This window comes from Corythoichthys intestinalis, chromosome 7, assembly GCF_030265065.1.
Source record: "Corythoichthys intestinalis isolate RoL2023-P3 chromosome 7, ASM3026506v1, whole genome shotgun sequence".
Classification (NCBI taxonomy): domain Eukaryota; kingdom Metazoa; phylum Chordata; class Actinopteri; order Syngnathiformes; family Syngnathidae; genus Corythoichthys; species Corythoichthys intestinalis.
Genome location: NC_080401.1, coordinates 47169390 through 47196329, shown reverse-complemented (window position 1 = coordinate 47196329; position 26940 = coordinate 47169390). Strand labels below are relative to the sequence as shown.

General features: G+C 39.5%; 1 protein-coding gene across 1 annotated transcript in view; it reads left to right on the top strand.

The window, feature by feature from the left end:
* cpamd8 (C3 and PZP like alpha-2-macroglobulin domain containing 8) overlaps positions 1-26940 on the top strand; it is a 137599-nt gene that overhangs the window by 6880 nt on the left and 103779 nt on the right. The window contains exons 2-6 of the mRNA XM_057840543.1: positions 2365-2516; positions 2896-2918; positions 8922-9087; positions 21033-21085; positions 23715-23732. Coding sequence (XP_057696526.1) covers positions 2365-2516; positions 2896-2918; positions 8922-9087; positions 21033-21085; positions 23715-23732 — 412 coding nt within the window. The remainder of the gene's footprint in view (positions 1-2364; positions 2517-2895; positions 2919-8921; positions 9088-21032; positions 21086-23714; positions 23733-26940) is intronic.

Genomic DNA, 26940 nt, shown 5'->3' with positions numbered 1-26940 from the left:
GACCAGTGAGTTTATTTTCCATGACTACATGAGCGAAATTCCATCCCGTGTTTTTCCGTATTAGGCCTACAAGAGTTGAGGCCAGTTGAAGGCAATAACGGAGTCAATGGAGCTGAAAATCGCCAAATATACGGTGTCGATTTACACGATGAAAACAGCAGCAATTTAGCAGCGTGTTGAAAATTTTTCGTCTAAGGTTTGTGCTTTCAAGCTGCAAATATTTTGCTGAGGTCGGCTTTTCTTACCTGTTCAATACAGGAGGAAAGACAAATGAGGGGACTAGTCTAGCCAATCACAGTGCCGTCTAATGTATATGCTAGCATTAGCTCTAATGCAAAATTGCAGCTGGAAAACTCTATATAACAGATGGCAGTCAGTCCTCCATCCAAATACTTTAATTAGTCTTTTTTTTAACGTTCCAGTCTGTTTTTTGAGCATCAAAGGTTGACCTTTGCACTGTGACCCCGGTGACGGGCCCCCATTCCTTCAATTAAACGTCAGAACGAGCGTGTGGAATCTTAGTCGTTACCTTGCTTCAGAAAGACTTCAAGGTTGCGTTGCAGGGGGTGTGGGGGTGTATAGGACCACCCGTAGGAATAACGCTAGAGCCAGTGGTAGCAAAAGTACTCCCATTCCTTTCTTAAATTGCAGAATTAATATTTGTATGGGAAAAAAACAACCCAATCTGATTCTTTAAATAACCATAAAAAAGAACAGACTGAAATGAACATAAATCATTCACTTCTAACCATTCAAAAACTGACTTGAAAAAACATGGATGGAAGAGCACCTTTAATACACCTTTATGACAGTGGTTCTTAACCTTGCTAAAGGTACCGAACCCCACGTGTTTCTTATATGCATTATCCGAAACCTTCGGAATATTTTTTTTCTTTTCAATGTGAAAACCGAATCCAAGCAAATTCCCGTTCATATTTCGTCATTGTACTGCATTTTTTTTTTCCACAGACTGCAACAGGGATTTTGCAGCACTGCTTTACACATATCTTCTCTAGATCAATCAGGTTTCTGGACTGTCACTGAGAAACGCAGAATTTGAGCTTCCTCCAAATATATTCTATTTCGACCATGTTGAAAGACCCAGTCACGACCCATTTTCAATGCTCTAACTGGGGGAACGGGGTTATTCCCCAAAATCTCAAAATACACGGCCCTGGTCATCCTCTCCTTAATACAGTGTAGTCGTCCAGTCCCATGTGGAGAAAAACACCCCCAAAGCATGATCCTAGAACCCCCATGCTTCACAGTAGGGATGGTGTTCTTAGGATAGTACTCATTATTCTTCTTCCTCCAAACACTATAAGTGGAATTAAGACCATAAAGGTCCTCTGGGTCTTCCAAATGGTCATTGTCAAACGAGCCGGGACATGCGCTGGTTTAAGCAGGGGAACCTTGCGTGCCATGCATGATTTTAGACCATAACGTCTTAGTGTATTACCAAAAGTAACCTTGGAAATGGTGGTCCGAGCTCCTTTCAGGTCATTGACCAGCTCCTCCTATGTCGTTCTTGGTTGATTCCTGACCTTTCTTAGGATCAATGACACCCTACGAGGTAGATCTTGCATGGAGCCCCAGTCCAAAGGAGATTTAAAGTTATGTTTAGCTTCTTCCATTTTCTAATAATTGCTCCAAAGGTGGATCTTATAACACCAAGCTGCTTGGCAGTTGCCCCCGTAACTCTTTCCAGCCTTGCAGATGCCTACGATTCTGTCTCTGGTGTCTTTAGACAGCTCTTTGGGGAGTATGGGGTGGAAAGGTGTTTATATGCAGCTAAGCGCCTCAAACAGGTCAAAAAGTCAGACTCAAAAAGTCTGGAGGTGGATGTTTTAAAGGCAACTAACAGGTCGTTGAGGCTTACAATTCTAGCTAATAGACAGGTGTTCAAATACTTATTTGCAGCATTATAATACAAATTAATTGTTAAAAAAAATCATATACTGTGATTTCTGGATTTTTTTTTTAGATTGTCTCTCACACTGGACATTACAAGCACCTACCATGAACATTTCAAACCTGCCCATCATTTGTAAGTGGGAGAACTTGCAAAGTCACAGGGTGTTTAAATAGTTATTTTCCTCACTGTATATCCTGCTCTTTGTTGTGTGCTCTTGTTTAATGCAAAAATACTGCGCACACTCTGAAAATGAGAGCGCCACTACCACCCACTGAGTGGATGTGGAATTACACGTTATTCTAGTAAAGCAAAAAAGTGTGTTCCACGAGGACAATTGGGTCAGACTTAAGGTTCGATCGAATCTAGGTTGAGAACCATTGTTTTCTATGGTATACATCACTTAATTCCATGTCTTTCCTGCTATCCTGGGCATCATCATCGCCTCCAAGAGGTTACTTGGTGGCCGCTCCCTCAGTGTTCCGAGCGGGTGTCGAGGAGAGCATCAGTGTAACCATCTTCAACGCCAAAGCAGAAACTCGTGTGCAGGTCCAACTGTCGATGAAAGGGCAAGTGGTCGCTCACAGCCACGGCTCCGTGCTCGGTGAGAAATCGTCACCTTCCCTCCACTATCATTTCGCCTTACGCAGTGCCATAACTGGATTTACAACACCAATCCAAAGTTTGGGGTCACTTTGAAATGTTATTTAAGTCTATTGTTAAACGTACATATGTACACCTACATAATCTATGAATGCACAGAAAGGTACTTGTAAAATGTATACCCTCAAATAAAAAGGAAAATCAGGGAATTAGATTGGATTGAATGGGGACACACATTTATTCAGCTTTGCTCCTAAATATAATGATTTTACGCACAACAATCATGTAGTTGGCCCTGGAAAATGAGGAAACACAGGTTTGCTTTTTAAACAATGCCACAGCTAATTGGCATTTTCCTCCTTTTTTTGTGTGTGTTCCAGACAAAGGCACCATCAAACTGAAGGTGAGTCCAACACTTGTTTAAAGTCTTGCAATAGCTGTAAGGCAGATGAAATTGAAATTAGGGATGTCCCGATCCAGGTTTTTGCACTTCTGATCCGATATCGATATTGTTTTGCACTTCCGATCCAATACCGATACTGGCCGATACCGATACCGACCTATCTGAGCATGTGAAAGTTTAAAGTTATTTAGCCTCCTTACTTAGTTGTCAGACTCATGTTGAAAAAGGTTTTAGTACTCTTGATAACAACTAGCCAGCTGAATTAGGTGAGTTTGAATAACACAACGGTTGGTAACAAGAAACTGACCTGTTTATTTAGTGACAAACACAAAACATTATAAATAACAAACAGAAATGGCATAGTCAGTCAGTAAAACGTGCAAATAATATTGTAAACTGTCTTAAAAAAGCAAAACACACCAACAACCTTAGTGGAAAATCCCACAAATCCCCCAAGCTATTAGATGCTTTTAATGTTTCGTGCATTGGTTACAAAAATTGTATAAAAAGCCTGTCAGGTTTAAATAAACGACTATTTCAGTATCAAGTTAACATTTTAAAACTGCAAATAAAATACACAAGTCCCCATTCTGTATGAGGAGCTTTAAATTACATTCAATTCATTTAATTTTGCGAATCAACTGTTAAAAGTTGTTAAAATTGTTCCCGTTATTCCATAATTTCCCGTCTGTCTACTTTCGACATGTGAAAGTTTTAAAACTGTTTTGAAGATATATTCAAGTCAAGATTTTGGCGATTTAGGGGTTAGGGTTAGATAAAAAGTTAATTAGGTTCGCTTGGAAGGTTCACAGCAGCCTACTAGGGAAGTCTTCTGCTTTAAGATGGCGGCTGTTTACTAACGCATCTGGTTTTCAATACTTCAATGTTGCTAACGCAGTCGAGTCTGTCGTTTTGCATCTGGTTCTATATACATATGATATCTATTATCTCCAGTAAAACGACGTTGACGTAGTTTGTACTTTGTAGCGGCTGTCCGCAGCAGTCAGGTATTCTTGTGTTTTTTATCCAGCGGCATGAGTTGAGTTAAAGCCGTGAGTTGAGCATTGGCATTACTCGGGTCTATAGCTGCGTTCCAGAAAGGTGGGATGTCGGACTTTTCCGACCTCCGACTAGGAAAATATCATTGCAACGCCACTCAAACTGGGAGGTCCAAGTCACGAAGTTGGAGAAAAAAATAACTACTCCGACTTCCAAGTTCTTTCAATCTGACGTCACTGGACAAAATGGCGCTCATGAAAACGTATTGAATGATAACACAATAATGAAGTAAATCGTAGATCGCTTATAGGAAGGCAGGTTCGCTGGAGGTCAAAACGTCTTTGGATGGCCAAAATAAAAAACACCTCGTCGCGATCAGCCATCTTTGTTGTTTACATTTGCTTGGAACGCTTTGAGGTCGGAACTGGTACCATCCGAGTGGGATAAATCCGACTTCCCACTTCTCTGGAATGCAGCATAACTGTTGGATGGTGCGTCTTTACCCACGAGAGATAATGGCTCGTCATCCAGAATGAATTCTTGATTCTTCTTCTTGCAATGAATTCTTGCAATGACTTTTGTTACTCCCTGGGCTTTGGGACTGTCGAGTACCAGTTTGTCACGCATAGCAAAAGTTTCTGCCAGTGTTAGTTGCGTAGGACCTTTCTTTTTGTCTTCGGTTTTCTTAACATACTCCTCATATTGTTTGTGGTGGTATTTTGCTAAATGCTTGGGTAGGTTGGTTGTATTAAAACTTCTTACAGCTTTACCCCTACGCTTGACTTTATTGTGGCATATGTTGCACTCTGCCTCTTCGTCTTTGTCGTCCTTTAAAAATGACATTTTTACTGATAAAGTCTCTCGGTAAATTGGGAGACGGTAATGTAAATGTAGTGTGTTGAAGGTGTGCCGTAAAATGCGGACCGGATTTTAGGGAAACCGAAGCAAAAACTGGAATGGATTAGGTAAATCGGTGCGCTGGAAAACCCGGACCGGATTTTGGAAAAAAAAAAAAACTGGATCGGAAGTCTGGATTGGAATTATTCCGTGTTCCGATCCGATACGATGCGCATTTTTTTGCCCATATCGGCGTCCGATCCGATCCAAATATCGGATTGGGACATCTCTAATTGAAATTAAATCCGATCAATTTCATTTTTGAAACAGTGATCCCTCGTTTTTCGAGGTTAATGGAGAACACCCCCCACCCCACGATAATGGAAATCCGCGAAGTGGAGGCCGAGCTTATTTACATTTTTTTTTTCTGTGTTCAATGCAGTGTTGTATTGGGCAGCCCTTTTAATTTTCGTCGTAGTTTTTTAGACGAAAATACTTATTTGTCTTAGTCGTATTTTAGTTATTTCAAAATGTGTTTGTCTTCGTCTAGTTTTAGTCGACAATTCTCAAAATGTTTTCGTCTATAAAATTCAAAAGTTTTAGTATAAGAATAAATAAATGCTTAATAAATAAATAAAAGGTTTCCAACAATTTTGAACGAACTGTATGTAAAAACCTTTCCAAGAGTTTAAGAAGACGCTAACTGAGTCACTGCACTAAATGCTAATGGTAACGCTAATGCGAATGCTATGCTAACGTTACAAGTTGTTTTAGTGAGTGATGATCACTCAGTACAGACCTACAGTGCCCTCCATAATTATTGGCACCCCTGGTTAAGATGTGTTTTTTAGCTTCTAATAATTTTTTTCTTTAATTCAAATAATATGGGACCTTAATGGAAAAAAAGAGAAAAATCCAACCTTCAATACAAGTGCATTTATTCAGTGGGGGAAAAATCCCACATAAAGAAATAATTTTTTTACATCAACTAATGTGTGTCACAATTATTAGCACCCCTGGTGTTAATACTTTGTACAACCCCCTTTTGCCAACAAAACAAGGTCTGGGGACTAAGATGGCCATGGGAGGTGCTTGATTTTGTGTCTGGTGACCCATTTCTGTGTAGATTTGGCCATATGTTTAGGGTCATTGTCTTGCTGAAAGACCCAGTGACGACCCATCTTCAGCTTTCGGGCAGAGGGCAACAGATTTTGATTTAAAAATGTCCTGGTATTTCAAAGCATTCATGATGCCATGCAGCCTAACAAGGTTCCCAGGGCCTTTGGAAGCGAAACAGCCCCACAGCATCACTGACCTACCCCAATACTTCACAGTGGGTATGAGGTGCTGTCTACACGCCAACAAGCTGTTAGGGAGGCATGCACGGAGAAAACCTTTCCTCACTCACAATCATAAACAGAACGTCTGGAGTTCGCCAAGCGGTATTGGGGCTTCAACTTGGACCATGTGCTTTGGTCAGATGAGACCAAGATTGAACAAGATTGGCAACAAACACTCTAAGTGGGTCTGGCGTGCCACGAAAGATATGCATGCTGAAACGTCCCATATTATTTGAATTAAAAAATATATATATTAGAAGCTTGCCAAGCAGCACCTGACACGTGTTTCACAAAAGAAGCCTGGAATGGGCACACGCTGTGCACGTCACATGAGTGACACGACCAAACACTGATAAGATGTGCAAGCTACACATACGATAAGAAAATATCACACAATGTGAACTTATGACGGAAACTATGGCGAATTTTCATCTTGTTCTTGTCTCGTCAGACAACAACTACCATCCATCTCGTCATATTTTAGTCTCTCGAGACACGTTTTTTAGCTCGTCATCGTGACATCATTCTCATGAAAAAAATTGTTCATGGATTAAATATTTTCGTTATCGTAATCGTTGACAAAAACAACACTGGTTCAATGTATTTTTTCCAGATTTAGCATTAGAAAGAAATACATATAAGACATGTTTATTTCCCTTTTTTCCCCAAAGTATATATATTTTTTAAATGCTTCATTGAGTGAGTCCTCGCAAATCCACTCGTGCTGCTTAGAACAGCACACAACACACTACCGCTAGTGTTTAACAAGCTAAACGGCTCGGCGCCTTTGAAAAGTTGCGCGTCCAAGCTTCTCTGGCAAGATCAAAGCAGCACTCTTGTCACTCATCATTAACTTTAACAAGCTGCAGCTGGCTGCTGAGCAGGAAAAGAAGCAGGAGGGAGAGTCAGAGGCTGTACATCAGGGGTGCCCAATCCCGGTCCTCGAGAGCCCCCTATCCAGCTTGTTTTCCGTTTCTCCCTCCTTAAACACACCTGAATCAAATGATCAGCTCATCAGCAAGCTCTGCAGCAGCCTGATAACGATCCTGATTAGTTGATTCAGGTGTGTTAGAGGAGGGAGACATGGAAAACAAGTTGGATAGGGGCTCTCGAGGACCGGGATTGGGCACCCCTGCTGTACATGATGGAATCGAGACATCTCTATAAAACACAGTATTTATTTATTGATTTTTTAAATGGGAAAAAAAAAATCGACAATGTTTGAAGCGTGAAGTTGTGAGGGATCAAAAATATCTCATAAATTGATAAGTAGTTTTATGACGAAAATTTGAGGAAATTGATATACAATAGCACGTTATGTGGAATTTGTATTGTGAGTGTTGTCGAAAATTCTCCTGTGTCCTGGTCAGTGTTGTCACAGATTACTTGAAAAAGTAATCTAGTTACTTTACTGATTACTTAATTATCAAAGTAACTAAATTAATTTAAAAGTAATCTATCAGTTAATTTTTAACCATTTTTCTCCCTTTGCCACCTCAACATAAGAATGACAACAGAAAAATGTCATCACATGTAATTGACTTTCCGATGATTGAATTTAAAAGGGAATATCAGAATTTCGTGCTAGCTTAGCCACTCCGGAGCCCTGAAACTAACAAATATCTGACAAATTACTTGGAATTTGTTGAAATCAACCCCACCGACCAATTAAACCCCGCTAACTGTAAGATTAAGCCTAATGTCAAAACTTCTGAATTTTGGGTTATGGTTAACAGCATATCAGTACCAATGTATAACAATGCAATCTGACTGCACAAAATTGCAAAGGTGGTGGCGGGCGCGGATGTGCGTGCACAACCCGAAAGTACTCCTCTCAACGCACACGCGGTCAATTTGGCCACAAAACGTGACGGCAACTCAGCACTTTACACTCAATCGGACTTACAACACATCCCACAGATGCTAAACGAACACATCACCTCACGGCATGATTGTGCAACACGCATATGATGTAAACAAAGCTTGCCAACTTGGAGCGATGACTGCCGGTCGTTGCTACGGCAAAACTACGAAACGGCCGCGCAGGTAGGGGGTCCAACCTTTTGCTGAAACCCTCCAGAATGAAGGAAAAATACTCACCCTCATTCATGGAGATCCACAGATCAACATTCCCTCGCAACGTCTCAGCACTCGGCTCGAATGTCCACCCGCCTGGCCCACGCCTTCAGTCCCACAACACATATGACGCGGGACCAAAACAGGAAATAGCTAAGAGGTTGTCATGGAAACACGTACCGGAAACCTTTTATTTTAGCATTTTCTATTCAAAATGCTCTTCGTATATGACTACAATGTTCTTCATTCTATATACGTTATGAGGCAATGAAAAAATAGCAACGCAGAGACACTAAGGAAACTAACTTTAATCAGATTACTAGTGTAGAAAAATGAACCCGTTACATTACTCGTTACTGGAAACAGTAATGCGTTACTGACAACACTGGTCCTGGTATAGTTAAAAATCGTAGGTTGTAATAGTTTGTCACAGTTTAGAAATGTGGGTTAGAATAATTGTAATTATTTTTCTTGAAAAATGTTGAATTAATGTAAAAATAACCTTCAGAACTTGGGGAAATATTTTCCATGATGGTATGCTAAAAAAGGTCAATATTTTGAATGGTTTGAAATAGTTGATAAATGTGGAAGCTATGAAAGGACGAAAAAGGTAATAAAAAGGACATTTTTGTTGGTGTGGAATAACGTGTGAATGCTCTTAAGCATTCACACAACAAACACTTCAATCCTTTCCCCAGTGACCTAATTTGCTTTCGATAATCCTTTGTTATGTGTGCTTGTTCGCCAACAGGTTCCCTCTGGCCTAAGAGGCCAGGCCCACCTGAAGCTGTGGGGGAACCGTCACCTCACAGAGGGGGGCTACATCTTCCACAACTACACCACGGTCACGGTGGAGAGCAAGGGCACAGCTGTTTTCATCCAGACTGACAAGCCCGTCTACAAGCCCAAACACAAAGGTTCCCCTCTGATAATGCGCCTGCTAGTCCATCACATGAGTGCTTTCAAATTTAATTTAATTAAAAAAAAAGCCTTTTAAATAGAAATCAATCACTACGTGTGTGTTAAAAAGATGCAGTCAAGTTGAACTAAACTAGGAGGTATTTGGTAATTGTATGCTACTGCATGAATGGAATGTAGCAATTTAAAGACTGTGGAACAAGGGTAGACAAAGTATGGTCAGACTTTGCGTTCTTTTATCCAGACCACCAAGTCTTTACATTATCAAGTGTGTTGTACTGATCGTCATATTTTATATTAGGTGTCGAACCAACAATTCGACATTAGCACTTTGGGTTGATGTTTAATGCTCGAAGACAGTAAGTCGACCAAATACAGTGCCTTGCAAAAGTATTCGGCCCCCTTGCGTTAATACTTTGTAGCGCCACCTTTTGCTCCAATTACAGCTGCAAGTCGCTTGGGGTATGTTTCTATCAGTTTTGCACATCGAGAGACTGACATTCTTGCCCATTCTTCCTTGCAAAACAGCTCGAGCTCAGTGAGGTTGGATGGAGAGTGTTTGTGAACAGCAGTCTTCAGCTCTTTCCACAGATTCTCGATTGGATTCAGGTCTGGACTTTGACTTGGGCATTCTAACACCTGGATACGTTTATTTTTGAACCATTCCATTGTAGATTTGGCTTTATGTTTTGGATCATTGTCCTGTTGGAAGATAAATCTCCGTCCCAGTCTCAGGTCTTGTGCAGATACCAACAGGTTTTCTTCCAGAATGTTCCTGTATTTGGCTGCATCCATCTTCCCATCAATTTTAACCATCTTCCCTGTCCCTTCTGAAGAAAAGCAGGCCCAAACCATGATGCTGCCACCACCATGTTTGACAGTGGGGATGGTGTGTTCAGGGTGATGAGCTGTGTTGCTTTTACGTCAAACATATCGTTTTGCATTGTGGCCAAAAAGTTCAATTTTGGTTTCATCTGACCAGAGCACCTTCTTCCACATGTTTGGTGTGTCTCCCAGGTGGCTTGTGGCAAACTTTAAACGAGACTTTTTATGGATATCTTTGAGAAATGGCTTTCTTCTTGCCACTCTTCCATAAAGGCCAGATTTGTGCAGTGTACGACTGATTGTTGTCCTATGGACAGACTCTCCCACCTCAGCTGTAGATCTCTGGAGTTCATCTAGAGTGATCATGGGCCTCTTGGCTGCATCTCTGATCAGTTTTCTCCTTGTTTGAGAAGAAAGTTTGGAAGGACGGCCAGGTCTTGGTAGATTTGCAGTGGTCTGATGCTCCTTCCATTTCAATATGATGGCTTGCACAGTGCTCCTTGAGATGTTTAAAGCTTGGGAAATCTTTTTGTATCCAAATCCGCCTCTAAACTTCTCCACAACAGTATCTCGGACCTGCCTGGTGTGTTCCTTGGTTTTCATAATGCTCTCTGCACTTTAAACAGAACCCTGAGACTATCACAGAGCAGGTGCATTTATACGGAGACTTGATTACACACAGGTGGATTCTATTTATCATCATCGGTCATTTAGGACAACATTGGATCATTCAGGGATCCTCTCTGAACTTCTGGAGTGAGTTTGCTGCACTGAAAGTAAAGGGGCGGAATAATATTGCACGCCCCACTTTTCAGTTTTTTATTTGTTAAAAACGTTTAAATTATCCAATAAATGTTGTTCCACTTCACGATTGTGTCCCACTTGTTGTTGATTCTTGACCAAAAAATTAAATTTCATATCTTTATGTTTGAAGCCTGAAATGTGGCGAAAGGTTGCAAGATTCAAGGGGGCCGAATACTTTTGCAAGGCACTGTAGTTGTAATGTTTTTTTTAATTTTTTTATGAGCAATCTGTAATCCTGAAAAGCCTCAAGAGAATCTTAGCCCGATGCATTCTGGTGACACCCTTTTGATGTTTTCGTTTTTATTCAATTTGTAAAATTAGTTTATCAAGTAGGTCGCCATTGTTGTTGACGTCGCAGGGCGATGACGTCACATGGTTACGCTGCTGGGCTTCCAGAGTATGATTCTAGCAACATTAACATGTCATCTGTTCAACCCTTTTAATTTGAACCCAAGAAGAACATTAATGAGCATCACAGCACTGTCAGTATTTCACAAAATGAGCAGCAAAAGCAAAATGAACAGGCAAGACGGGATGACACGAGACGAGAGTATGACACAACTGGTGTTCTGCCAAAATGTGCTACACCGGCGAAACGTCCTACAAGAGGAGAATTTGACACCCAAAGTACTACAGTGCACTTTCAGCTTCTTTTGTTCAGATGCATACAGACAGAAAATAATACAAATGCCTTAAGAAAATACTTAAACATAGTAATATCGAATAAAGGTGGTTTAAATATGCTTCGTGACTAATGTGGTCAACAGATCAACAATCTGCCTTAAAGCTACCACAAGTAAACACAATGCTCAAAAGTATGACAGGGAAACACATGCAAAAAATATTTTAGAAGCAATGAAAAGGTAATAAAAAACTCAATAAAAACACAATTAGTAAGTACTTGCCGCTTTTAATCGATGTGCGCATGTGTTGGACGTCTCGCCCCGTTGAAGGAATTGCAGTAACCCGGTAGTGTTCGTCAAGTGACAGCAGGGGTGAAAGTGGGCCAGAACGGTCAGGAACGCAGTTCCGGTATAAGATTCAGGGCAAGAACGTAGTTCCGGTATAAGATTCAGGGCCGGAATGCTGTTCCGGTACACGGTGCTTCGATTCCAAAAATATGATGGCAACTGTCAAAACGTTATGTAAAAAAAATTTTTTTTTAATTCTGAGGTACCACACACGCATTTCATCTTCAAGAAGAAAACAATCTACCAACATCAGATTTACATGCACAAGTGTTAATAACAAGCATAATAAAGTGCTTGTGTAGCGTAATCCGTTTCCACCTATATTTATGATTTATTTTTAATTCCACGGACGGCATGGAGGTTTCCCTAGCTGCTGCAGTTATCCGAGTCTGACGATGATGAGTCACGTAAATGTGCGCATGCACACAGCAAAGCAAAACGCCTGGACTCATTTATCCGTTCAATTGGCTGACATACTGACATGTGATCAGCAGAGATAGTTAGCTAGCTAGTGCATGTTTTCTGGAACAGCAACAACAACAAAAAAAGTTTTTTGAATTGACGCGACAAAAAAAGGGTGATGCAACAGAAAATGGATTATTTTGAGGCTTATTTATCATATTTAGTTTTATTTACTCTGATGGGGAGGTTCAGAACATCTTAGCTGTCGATGTGCACTTTGGACTTACCGTAATTTCTGGACTATAAGGCGCACCTGACAATAAGCCGCCAGCCACCAAATTTGACATGAAAACGGCATTTGTTCATAGATAAGCCACACTGGACTATAAGCTGCAGTTGTCCTCATTGTATGATGGGATATTTACACCAAAACATATTAACTGGTAACACTTCCTTTGACAATGGCACCATAAGACTGTCATGAGACCAAATGAACCACAATTAAGCTTTGAACCAATTGGCTGCAAAGCCTTATTGTCACTAAAAGCTTCATTTGGCCATCACTGCTTCCTTGGGGTAGACAGTCAACCTCTGCTGCCACCTGCTCTCAACACTGTTGTCATCCAACATTCCTCCTAGCATGCATGGAGGTGCTACAGATGTAAATAACAGTCATGTACTGTGCTAATTATTTCTTCAGTTACTGTTCCGGTTGTTTCATTAATTGCTAGTTATGGTATTTGGTAACATTTTCTTGGATAGTGGTGCCATAATACTGTCATAAGACAGTCATAATTATTACATGACACTGTCATAAGCATTAATGAATGCTTATAATAGATGTCGGTTAGTGTCATCCAGCAAATTATCTCACTTTTGAATGGACGTAAAAGATCTGAGCTGGACATAAATGGATTTAGTGACATAATATGCCACATGACACATATTGACATCTGTTATAAGCATTCAGTAATGCCCATGATAGTGTCATGTCATAATTATGATGTTCTTATGACAGTCTTATGATGACGCTGTTAAATAAAGTGTTACCTATTAACCCAAATAAATCAACAAATAAGCCACACTGGGCTATAAGCCGCAGGATTCAAAATGAGGGGAAAAAAGTAGCGGCTTATAGTCCGAAAATTAGGGTATATTTGTTCATTTATGTTAGGCTACTTATTTATTTCCTTATGATTTAAAAAAAGTCAATGTTTGCGCGATCTTCAAAATGTATTCCATTTCACTCTGCATGATATAAGTCAATTGTATTTTTCTAAATGTATGTTACTTATATCTTTATTATAAAAAATAAAAAAAAGACAGCAAAAGTAAATGTTGACATTAACTTCAATTTTAATATACATCATGTGTTCTTAAGTAGTTAAAATTTAGATTTGGCATTTAGTATGTGAGGAAATGAAGGAAAATAAAAATTAGGAGATGGAGGTTGGGGTTATTGCTGTTTTTGTTCACTTTTATTTTGCAAATCATTGAAAAAATACAATTTTGAATGAAAATTAGTTTTTGTATGTGTTATAGAACCAACTGTGCCAAAACAGTTTTCTTTACATTTCAGCATTTCAGTTATTTAGGAGGTTTGCCCCAAGAAAAAAAAGAAAAGAAAAAAATAGATAAACAAAATTTCTGGCTCCGTGGCAACCTTCACGTCGGGGAGTTCTATAAGAAATTCTCGCCACTTTCACCCCTGAGTGACAGTGACGAACTAAGTCATCACCCCGAGCGTCCATTGTGCGTATAAAACATGGCGCCCTCCTTAGGTCAAAACGTGTACTCAATATTATAGATTTTTAGATCAATGGCAATATTTTATCTGTTTCTAATAACATATTTTAGTAAAAGCGAACAATTGTGGCTTATTAGAGCCTATATGTCTTTAAGTCTGAGGTTCCCTTTAAAGTTTTTAATAAAGGTTCTGAGAATAATACAAAAAAATTCTTGGTACATAAATCAAACAAAAGTCCTGTTCATTCAAGTTAAAAAAAAGTGCTGCTGATTGATATTTTTTCATGTGGACAAAGCGTTGATATCAATTTTGTCAGTGACTCATTTATTTTCTTTAAACAAACTAAACAAAAAAATCGAATAAGGAGGCAGACTGTAATGAGAATCAGTTTTCTTTATCAAACAGTTGTCCATAAATACAATCCAAATATCAAAGCACACTCTCTTGTATGACAGTTTACACTTTGTGTTGAGACTCTGAGGCCAGGGGTCGGCAACCTATGTCTCGCGTGCCATATATTGCTCTTTTGATGAGCGCATATGGCTCTCTGCCAACCCGTCATCTTAAATGGGGAACTCGCCGGCTCGCTTGACTTGAACCAGCTATGATGAGCTAATTCACAGATTAATCTAGGACACTTCAAATTTGTGTCACAATAATATGTTTCAAGTTGGGTCGCGCGGAGATGGGCGAGATCGCCTTGTGCGTTAAGTGACCACTCGTCCACTCGTCGATGCCGAGCGAACTGGAGTATATAAAAATACATAGGGGAAAATTAAACCATGAAAAGGAACGCTTTCGTGAAGTGTTGGACTGTCAAATTGAGCGAGACTCACGAAACGACCACCCAGAGAGGCTCCGCCTGTCTCGCCCACCGTTACGCATACGTCCCCCTGATCGTCCCCGATTGTGGTTTCCGTTTCCAGGAAATATACGCTGCACCATACAGTGTTTCTATTTGTTATTTTCCTTGTGGTGAGTGCACAACTGCGCAACGATTGTAACAAACCAAGTAATGATGTTAGACTTTCTTTGTTGTTTTTGTAAGATTTATTTCAATAGCAACTCGGCAACAGAGTGTGACCACCCTCTGCCTCCCGTGTAATGCATTCAAATGCGTTTACGAAAGAAACAGTGGTTATAAAACTGACTCAGACAAGCTGGCAAATGAACATAGAATATAGTACATAGTGTGTTTTTATACATGGCGGAAAGCACTCAGGTGACTTGAAGTTCTGCTCTGAGACCCCCAATTTGGCCAAATTTCAAAATTGTCCTATATGCATGTGTGATACATCATCGGAAAGCTTAAAATCTCTATTTTCTGGGGGATGAAAAAATTTGAACAGGAGGGCATTGAAAAAAAAATTTATAAACAGCAAAACCCTAACTGGAGGTGAGAGCATGCAAGAGCAGAATTAAAGACGCCATGGTTTTAACGAGATATTATTTTGTTTCGATCCAAAAACTCCATGTAGCATGTATCATCGAGTGTCAAGACACAGATGTGAATAGCCACAGCCGGATTTTTGGGGAATTTTATGGGTGAAACATGGTAATATAATAATAACAAGGGTCGTGATGCAGAAATCGCAGACATCAAGGAGCGGTTGAGATGTTCTTTACATATATTTACCCTTTTACACGTTTTTTTTTTTTTTCTTGTTTGGATCGATTATTTATCATCTAACATATTGGGGAAAATGCGACAGTAACAAAAAAATACATTTAATCGATAGTTATGAGGTAGATATCCGTGACTTTTTTACAGACGCCATCATTGTGACGTAATTTGTTTAAAATATGCGAATAAAATTTTTTTTAAAGTCGTCTTTTTTTTTTTTTTTTTTTTTTTTTACGAAATATTAGACATCAATTAATGATTCTAAGCTAAAATGACACATTTTGAATAATAAATATAATTACTTACCTTCTTTTGGCTGGGTTGAAACAAAAGCGGTTGCGCGACGTCTGTAAACGGGGGTTTCCAGGGTAAAACCGACAAATTAAAAATAGTTCGGGAGCTTAATGCACCATGAACCTGCTATGCCAGCATATAGACGTATTGTTCTATCAAACGCAACAGTTCTTTTGACTTAAAATACAACACTTTATTTTAAAGAGGGGTGCAAGAGCAAAAACTGCTTTTTCAGTCGATCTGTGTTCTCCGCCACATACAGTACATACACATTGACACACACTGTAAGGCTGTTGTGGAATCACATTTTAAAATATGTTGGGTTTTGGCTCTCTCTGTCTAAAAGGTTGCCGACCCCTGCTCTAAGCTGTTATATGAATGGTTTTACGTGTGTGGTGGTTTCTTTAGAAAAAGTCACCCATTCAAGACAATTTTACTCTGTAATATTTACTCAAGTGCTGATATGCTCCTCCAAAACACAAGACAAACAGACACTGATTAGCATAATCGGTAACTAGCTAAGCGCTCCTTGCCAAGTTGTAACTTCTCATCAACAAAGAACACAAACGATACAATGGCTTCATTTACTCACCTCTGATAGAGGCATACTGGTTCTAGCAACACAAAAAGACAGTAACTCGACACTTCGTAATGTTATTGATTCAGCAACCCAACAGTGGCAACAGCAATTGCAGCAGTGAACTCTCTCTCTCATGCTTTAATCATTGGCACGTGGACGCAGTCTCACTTTACACTAGGGCTGTCAAACGATTAAAATTTTTAATCGAGTTAATTACCGCTTAAAAATTAATTAATCGCAATTAATCGCAATTCAAACCATCTATAAAATATGCCATATTTTTCTGTAAATTATATATATATTCTGTAAAATAAATTGTTGGAATGGAAAGTTAAGACACAAGATGGATATATACATTCAACATACGGTACATAAGGACTGTAGTGGGCATTTCACTCTACTGTCATTTAAATCTGTCTATGCTGTCCTCACTCCGAAGCGTCTACTTTTTCCAAAGCTAGACAGCTAGTGAACGACGCCTTAATAATCAGACTTCTTCCTTTTTCATCTGATTTATTAATAAAATGGCCTCAAACCATTGTCCTCTTTAGACCGTCGTAAAACTACAAAAAAAGTACACAAGCATTGCATTAGCAACAACGTTAGCTTAGCACGCTATACAGGTTCACTAAACATAAACATAAAGCGTCTCATACAAAAAATATAACATTTTGCATACTAACATAATATGTACATTCTTTACAACAACCATACTTAGGGACAAATCTTGTCCAAGGATCATATAAGCACAACATTACAACGTAGGCGTCAGCCCGAGACGTCGTGCAGCCATATTGAACTGGCAAGAAAACAATAAACCATGTCGCAAAGCGACCACAAGAGTTCGCTGTTAGACAGCACAAAAAGCCTTGCTGTAAAACTTACCAAAAGGCAGAATACTGTCTGAGGGGGACATGTGCGTTATTTGCGTCAAATATTTTAACGTGATTAATTTTAAAAAATAATTACCGCCCGTTAACGCGATAATTTTGACAGCCCTACTTTACACACAAACAAGGACGCAAACGGGACTGCTCATAGTTACTAGCAGGGGCGCTGTCAAGGATTTTGGGCCCCATGAAAAGATACTTTGGGCCCCACCACCAGTGTCAGGATACACACAGACATTTAGAGTATCAACTATGTAATTTCCTGCATTCTGGTGAATCTTCACACACAAATTTGTGCATTTTTTCCATTAATTTAAGATGAAAATATGTTTATGTAAACATACAGCGTATAGAGCAATTATGAATAGACTGATATTATTTATAAGAAATGTCCTGAAGGCCATCTTTTACAATCTAAATATATTTTAGAAATATTCTCAAAGCAAATACCATAATGAATGACTTAGAATAAATGTTTTGTTTTAACTTAACTATACTACAGTATACGTTACAGTATACAGTATAGACCCTACTTACCAACGTCACAGAATGACATGTCGCTGTATCCGGCCGCTATTTTGTCCGTCAGTGTTTATCCGTATTCTCAATGGTTTCAATTTCTCGTGCAATTTATAGTGCAATTCATGGAAGCCCCGGTGCTTTCAGACGCTGTAAACTCATTGGATGCGTTGCATAAAAGGCGTTATGTGGAAAAGCTTCAGTCTATCCATTCGCCAGATCCATATTTGATGCCTAAATCGATATTTTTCGACCCGCTGTCTTCGCCGTCTCTGCCTGACATCTGCTACCCTGATATCTACAACTATCTTGTCCACAGAAACTCAGCCTATTCTCACAAAACTTTAAGAGCAGCACTCTAAGCAACATTACCACGTATGACCTTTACTTCCAATTTTCTAAAATGGCGACAATCAAAAAAAAAAAAAGTTGACTGCGATGGCCGACGCTTCAAGGATAGGTGGATATTGGACTATTTTTTCAATAAAATACGCAACAACTGTGTCTGCCTCATTTGCAAAGAGACAGTCGCTGTTTTCAAAGAGTTCGATGTGACGCGATATTAGCATACAAGACACGCTGACATGTACGACAACTTTACAAGGAAGATACGCAGCGAGAAATTATAGCAACTTGAAGCTAGTTTAATTTCACAGCAGCAGTATTTCGCAAGAGCCCGAGTGTCGAAAGAGAATGCCACAAAGGCGAGATTGTTGAAATTATGAATTAAAAAAATTATAATAAAGCAAATGTGACACACAGAAGGGCTTGCTAAAATGTGTTTAAATATATTGTGCTACGTAAATCAGCCAAGGTAGCCCCCCACATATTTACCACACCAAATCTGGCCCCCTTTGCAAAAAGTTTGGACACACCTGTTTAACTGATGATCTGGAGACGAGGCCAGCTTCTTTCACTTGGTACCAGCTAAATATTATTCAAAAAATAATGATGGCGGAAGAAATAAACATCTTGAATTTGAAACTATGTTGTCGGCGATTAGCCTCACAATGATCTTAATTGTGGTTGTCAGCCCAAAATCCTCTAAATATATATTAAATGCATCTTACCAGATATAAAATGACTACTACATAATCTGTAGTGATCGTCTGGTGCCCAGTTTTCTCGTCGAATTGCAGCAGTCCATCTCGCTCTCCTCTCCGGGTCTCTCGGAATACGGTAGAACTTGAAGTCTCTCCGTCTATATTCTCTGTTATTGCAACCAACCGCCACACACGCCTTCACCATTTTGATTATTAATGTTAACGAGCAGAAAAACACGCCATAATAGGAGGAATTTACGTAGCGGTAATGCTTAAACCCGACGAACTGACGGACAATATGGCGCGGAGGCGTGGTTGTAACGTCATGTGAGTAGGGTCTATACAACTGTTTTAGTGTGAAGAGATTGCTAAGGGTTTGCCTGCTTTACTGATAAAATGTAAGCTAAAAGTGGAGCAAACACTAGCTAGCACACAATTACAGTATTTCATTATGGAGTAGGTTTAGCCTCATCTGGAAATTCGCGATCTCCACAATAGGCTACGGCTACAGCTCCAAAGCGAGGTCCCTTGTTAACAAACTGAATTCAATTGATGACAAACTAAATTTAAAAAATCTTGACAAACTAGATTCAAGTCAATTTTAACAAAAAGAAAATTTCCACACCAACTTTCAGTTTCAACATCTGTAGGATACCAAAAAAATGCTGTCATTATTTGGAATTCATGTTTTTGAATAGGTGAATGTCGCTCATTGAGGCCGGGAAAATCCTGTATTTCTTACGGATCTCGCTTCGGAGCTAAGATAACAGGTTAATTTTCAGCACTACACTGACACAAGACACCAACCTTCCTTTGTGAAGTACTTTGTCACATCCTGTTGGCCTTTTCCACCAATCTCCTGTTTTGCTGTCTTCTCTTTGCTCTTTTGAGAGCTCGATTTTTGTTTTGAAATATTTCTGCAGTACCGCGCTCCGCTCTGTTTGATGTTAATGCGCACCGTTGCTCCCGGTCTGATCGAAGGAAGGGCGGACCAAACCATTTAATGAAAAGTTGGGGGGGTGGGGTGGCTGGCAATACATATGCTCTCTGGGTGTTTACTTTTTGCCAAAAACAAAACAAGAAAAATAAACCCTTCGTTTTATTCCTATTAAAATTTATGTTGATTAATATTTACCCGAATTGGCCCGAATATAAGACGGCCCCGATTATAAGACGACCCCCTTTTTTTCAAGACTGAAGTTTGAATAAAAAGACTTTTTGAACACCAAATTAATTTTTATACAGAAAATAATTACAGTACATCTGAAACAAATGATTATAACAATATATTTGAGAGAAAAAGCGTGTTATTTTGCCCCATTCAAATCTTAATATCTGAACATCTAAATACGTAAAGTGCAATCACATTTGTAAATGAATGGCGTCTGGTTTTTGAAATGTAAATAAACTAATCTATTGTGATAAAACAAGAAAACTGCAATAACTGCATAACCATCAAAGTGACATCTAACTATAACTGTAGTCTTGAAACCAATCTGAATAAGGAAAAACATTGCAATAAAATAATGCAAACTGGTTAAACTCGAGAGTAGCTGAGATCTGTCATGACGGAACATCGCTTCAATGATATCTGGCACCATCTAGCGTCATGAATGGGTACAAATTCTAAACCGCAAATATAACACCGTCTTATATTCAGGCCAATATGGAAAATTTACAAACGATTACCTAATGTTCTAATTTTCTTTGTGGGCCCCCATCAGGGCATGGGCCCTTAGAATCAGTATCACTTTTCACCACTATACGGCACCCCTGGTTGCTAGCAAAAATCGATGATCAAATTAGCAGGCAAGTAATTTATTATTTGATTAGTTGTTGCAGCCTCAATGTCAAGGTTTTTATTTAGTCTAATAAAACCTGGCACTCATGAAAGGAAATGAACTTCCGTAGAAAATCCCCTCATTGGCATCACAGATATGAAACTACACAAAGTTCAGTTCAGGCTTGCCTAAAATATGAATGAACTTCCGTGCATTGAACTTGTTCAGTTATGACAATAATAAACTATTTTACGTCATCATTTAACATTTTTAATTAAATTTTAATCTCATCCACGAATGACCTGGTTTGTCTGCCAGTTTAAAAACGAAACAAAAACAAATGTGGCCTTGACTACAGGCGAGCATCCCGGAATTAGAGGCCCCACTGTAAACAATACGGCAGATTGCTGATTTAAACAGGGACACAGCGTACATATTTACATTTTGTGTTTCTCTGTCCTCAGTGTTCATCAACGTCTACACAGTCACGCCTGACTTGAGGCCAGTTAATGAAAAGGTAACGTTCCTCTTCACTTCATCGTGCCACCATTTGACCTTTCCTTCAACATATATTCTGTATAAAAGAATTTTTCCTTGTGTTTACACGTCCACGTGACGTTTGCTTTCTCACCGCTAATTGGTGTGGATTTAGTGTGCTGACCTGGGCCTGCCCGGGTGCGGAGGCATGGACAGTACCTACTGTATTTACAGAAGTCCAGTTTGGGTCGTTTCTTCTGGAATGTTAGAACCAAATATACTGCACAACTGTGTTTGTTGATGTTTGGAATTGCTGGTAAAAAGTCAAACTGTTACAGCAGGGGTGGCCAAACTTTTGTGCTTGATGGCCAAACTAAAATTTGAAAACACTTTTATATGATGTAAAAATAAAAATAACAAAGTATTAACCTAAATTAAAATGATAAAATTATCATGAATTCTTATTTTAAAAACATTCATTATTCCATGTAATATTTATTTTGTGCCCAGATTCTAAGTGGTATTTCCTAGTTTGTTTCATCGCATTGACGTATAAAAATTATTGAAATTTTGAATACAGCCTCTAATTGTAGCAAAACCAAACTTTTACCTTTTTAATGGGATTTTTTCATTTAGTTTGTACCCAAGCAACACCAATATACTCATTTCAAGCCAGGAACAAAGTTGTATTTTTTTCTGACATGGTGTAATTTAGGGTGCCCAAATGTCCTCTTTTGCCCGGACATGTCCACTTTTCACATCCTGTCCGGGGCGTCCGGGGGAGTCTTATAAATTCATGAAAATGTCCGGTTTTCATTTATCTTCATGGGACCAGTTAGCGTGTGTTGAAATTGACTGATGCTTTGCACAGATTACGACGGTACTGTGCTGCCTGTGACGTGTTCCCAGAGAGCCTGCCCACTTGTTAAGACTTTTATTACGATCAATACGTATATAATCAAATGCTCATGTACCCAAAGGAGTAATTAAGAAGAAAATACCTTTATTCTACTTTGGATACAAATTTGCGCATGCGTGCACAGTCACAGACTGACTTTATCATGGCGTCAACAGTCAATTCTCATTCACATACAAACCTTCGTCACGTCAGGAGCTAACAGGCTACCGGTATGTAAAATGGCTAAACTTACTTTTCGGCAACTGTTGATGTGGTTTGTAGGGTTGGGCATCGAGCATTGATGGGAACCGGTTCTATCACTCCGATGCTCCCGGAATCGTTCCAATTTTGAAATATCGATTCCATGTTTCGATACCCTGACACAAGAAAGCCCGCAAACAGTTTTCTGAAGACATGTCAACAAAGCACATGGATTTCTGAAACCATGTCCTCTGGACTGATGTGACGGGCGGGCTTTCTTGTGTACCGTCTTCAGAAGAGGCTTCCTCCTGGGGTGACAGCCATGCACACCAATTTGATGTAGAGTGCGGCGTATGGTCTGAGCACTAACAGGCTGACCCCCCCCCCCCCCCACCCCCCGCCCTCACCACCACCACCTCTTAAATCTTTGCAGCAATGCTGACAGCACTCTGGAACCGAGTCACATGACATTTTGGAGGGAAAATGACAAGCAGTACTCAATTTTGACTTTTAGGGATCTATGTAGTTTCTAAGGGGTGTACTCAGTTTTGTTGTCAGGGGTTTAGATATTAATGGCTATATTTTGAGTTTTTTTGTGGGGAAAATAAATCAACTCTTTTATATCAGCTGCGCACAGACTACTTTTCATTGTGTCAAAGTATCATTTTGTCAGTGTTGTCCCATGAAAAGATATACTTAAATATATGCAGAAATGCGAGGGGTGTACTCACTTTTGTGATACACTGTGAAATCACAACTTATTTAGGTTGAATTCTGATGTCATTCTTGCCTCAGCACGTCTTGCCAGATATCCGGCCCTCGTCGTTTTTAGATTGAAATATTAGATAAAATAAAACCAATTTTTTTGTATGGATGCAGAAATGTCTAAATTACAATTTTTTTTGGACAAAAAATGGACAGTTGGCCGAAAATTACCCAATTAGTTTAATGTTACGCTATTGTGTATGGATACAAAATCCAACATGATTTTAAGTTGAAAATACTTGTAAATAAATGCGCAAATCCTGGAATTTCCATAGATATGAATGTAAATTAGCTACTTGGTTAAAAGCACACACACACACAAAAAACAGGCAGTTATCATTTATTTACATAAATATTTCAAGCTAAAGTTAAGCTAATTTTTTCCCATTCATTTCATTTTTCTCACAACGTTTCAAAGTGCATGCATGATGGTATTTTATATAATAAATACATTAAATCCTCAACCAAATCACTCTTGAGACACTTCTGCCTGCTTGCATGCACTTAAACCTTCGTCCTGTTCTACCTAAATCAGGCGTTAGAAAGCAGCAGTTTATTCCAGTGAAAGCTTCCGCGACGCTCTGCCTGGCCCGGCCCCCTACGGGAAGCCGTGGAGCAATGTCTGTAGGAGCTGTCTCGTCAACTGATAGCGAAGTCTATGCTCTAATGTAAATTGTCAATATGTCTTACATTGTCCATCTCTGTGTTACAGTCTTTGAAAGACATCAAGTCTCTTTCCATTGCTCTGATCTAATTTCTAACATTTGTCTGCTTTCTCCCCTCTTCACCCCCTTATTTTTTGCAGATTGAGGCATACATTTTGGTGAGTGGAGTCAGGTGGGACCACCCAGGGCTTGGCACTTGGGGGGGTCACGCATCCGGTAAGGGGCGAAACAGCGGAAGATTACAGAGCGAGAAAAACAGGGAAGCTCACCTAGATAACTGCGTGCTCTGTGGAAGAACGCAAGGATAAACACAGCATGAAATAGAAGCCTTTTCTTCACCTCCCCCATCGACACACTGTATCAGCCGCTCCCATGTGAGCTGAGCTGGTCTCTCACTTTCCGGAGACATTTCCACTGCAGGGCAAATAGTGAGCTGCTGCTCCGTTATCTTGTTTGACCCTGTAGCACAATAAATGCAGACGCTAGCTTTCCATTGAACTGCACTAACGTTTAATGCCGTTCAATGCAAGAGCTACAGCATGTCTAATAATTTCAGCTTTAATACTTACTTTTGAAACATGTACACATTAGACTTGTTTTGATGGGAACATTTTGATGTTGGTCTAAAATAATAACCAGGGCTCACCTTCAAGCACTGTTCCACACCCATTTACTGTTGCACTGACACTGTGAGGACAGATTTTAGATCTGATTGGATAAGGAAAAAATCACTGTAGTTAGGGTTGTTCCGATCATGTTTTTTTGCTCCCGATCCGATCCCGATCGTTTTAGTTTGGGTATCTGCCGATCCCAATATTTCCCGATCCGATTGCTTTTTTTTTGCTCCCGATTCAATTCCAATCATTCCCGATAACTTTTCCCGATCATATACATTTTGGCAATGCATTAAGAAAAAAATGAATAAAACTCGGACGAATATATACAGTGCCTTGCAAAAGTATTCGGCCCCCTTGAACCTTGCAACCTTTCGCCACATTTCAGGCTTCAAACATAAAGATATAAAATTTTAATTTTTTGTCAAGAATCAACAACAAGTGGGACACAATCGTGAAGGGGAACAAAATTTATTGGATAATTTAAACTTTTTTAACAAATAAAGAACTGAAAAGTGGGGCGTGCAATATTATTCGGCCCCCTTGCGTTAATACTTTGTAGCGCCACCTTTTGCTCCAATTACAGCTGCAAGTCGCTTGGGGTATGTTTCTATCAGTTTTGCACATCGAGAGACTGACATTCTTGCCCATTCTTCCTTGCAAAACAGCTCGAGCTCAGTGAGGTTGGATGGAGAGTGTTTGTGAACAGCAGTCTTCAGCTCTTTCCACAGATTCTCGATTGGATTCAGGTCTGGACTTTGACTTGGCCATTCTAACACCTGGATACGTTTATTTTTGAACCATTCCATTGTAGATTTGGCTTTATGTTTTGGATCATTGTACTGTTGGAAAATAAATCTTCGTCCCAGTCTCAGGTCTTGTGCAGATACCAACAGGTTTTCTTCCAGAATGTTCCTGTATTTGGCTGCATCCATCTTCCCGTCAATTTTAACCATCTTCCCTGTCCCTGCTGAAGAAAAGCAGGCCCAAACCATGATGCTGTCACCACCATGTTTGACAGTGGGGATGGTGCGTTCAGGGTGATGAGCTGTGTTGCTTTTACGCCAAACATATCGTTTTGCATTGTGGCCAAAAAGTTCAATTTTGGTTTCATCTGACCAGAGCACCTTCTTCCACATGTTTGGTGTGTCTCCCAGGTGGCTTGTGGCAAACTTTAAACGAGACTTTTTATGGATATCTTTGAGAAATGGCTTTCTTCTTGCCACTCTTCCATAAAGGCCAGATTTGTGCAGTGTACGACTGATTGTTGTCCTATGGACAGACTCTCCCACCTCAGCTGTAGATCTCTGCAGTTCATCCAGAGTGATCATGGGCCTCTTGGCTGCATCTCTGATCAGTTTTCTCCTTGTTTGATAAGAAAGTTTGGAAGGATGGCCGGGTCTTGGTAGATTTGCAGTGGTCTGATGCTCCTTCCATTTCAATATGATGGCTTGCACAGTGCTCCTTGAGATGTTTAAAGCTTGGGAAATCTTTTTGTATCCAAATCCGGCTTTAAACTTCTCCACAACAGTATCTCGGACCTGCCTGGTGTGTTCCTTGATTTTCATAATGCTCTCTGCACTTTAAACAGAACCCTGAGACTATCACAGAGCAGGTGCATTTATACGGAGACTTGATTACACACAGGTGGATTCTATTTATCATCATCGGTCATTTAGGACAACATTGGATCATTCAGAGATCCTCACTGAACTTCTGGAGTGAGTTTGCTGCACTGAAAGTAAAGGGGCCGAATAATATTGTACGTCCCACTTTTCAGTTTTTTATTTGTTAAAAAAGTTTAAATTATCCAATAAATGTTGTTCCACTTCACGATTGTGTCCCCCTTGTTGTTGATTCTTGACAAAAAAATTAAATTTCATATCTTTATGTTTGAAGCCTGAAATGTGGCGAAAGGTTGCAAGATTCAAGGGGGCCGAATACTTTTGCAAGGCACTGTACATTCAACATACAGTACATACGTACTGTATTTGTTTATTATGACAATAAATCCTCAAGATGGCATTTACATTATTAACATTCTTTCTGTGAGAGGGATCCACGGATAGAAAGACTTGTGACATTGTATATTGTGACTAAATATTGCCATCTAGTGTATTTGTTGAGCTTTCAGTAAATGATACTGTAGCCATGCCCAAATGCCAAGTGGAACCATGACTGTGCGTAGTGCTACCAATTGATATATCTTCTCTGCGTTGGGAAATAACATAGGGTGTTAAGAAAAAGATCAATAATTACCTTGCTTCCCCACATTGCTTCCCACGATATTTCTAATCGTAGGGAGAGGGATTGTAAGGCTTTAGCCAATTAAAAAAAGGCTCCAAAAGCTTCCAAAATTCACTCTACTCATTTAACGCTGCCTTATAGCTCTCTATATAGGTAAAACGGCGCCATTACAGCTTGAGCGCGACAATGTGTGAGTGGGTCGTGTAGCGCATGCATTAATTGCGTTAAATATTTTAACGTGATACATTTTTTAAAAAATTAATTACCGCCATTATCGGGATAAATTTGATAACCTTACCTTAAGCCAAAACTAAAGACTCTGGATGAGTGTAACATATTATGTCTGTAACGTTAAATACAATTAGAAAACGATTTAATTAAAAAATATATACAATATATATTAAAACAAGGCATGTCCGATATTTTTTTGCCGATTCCGATACTTTGAAAATGACGTGATCGGACCCGATGTCCAGATCGATCGGGATACCGATCGATCTGGACA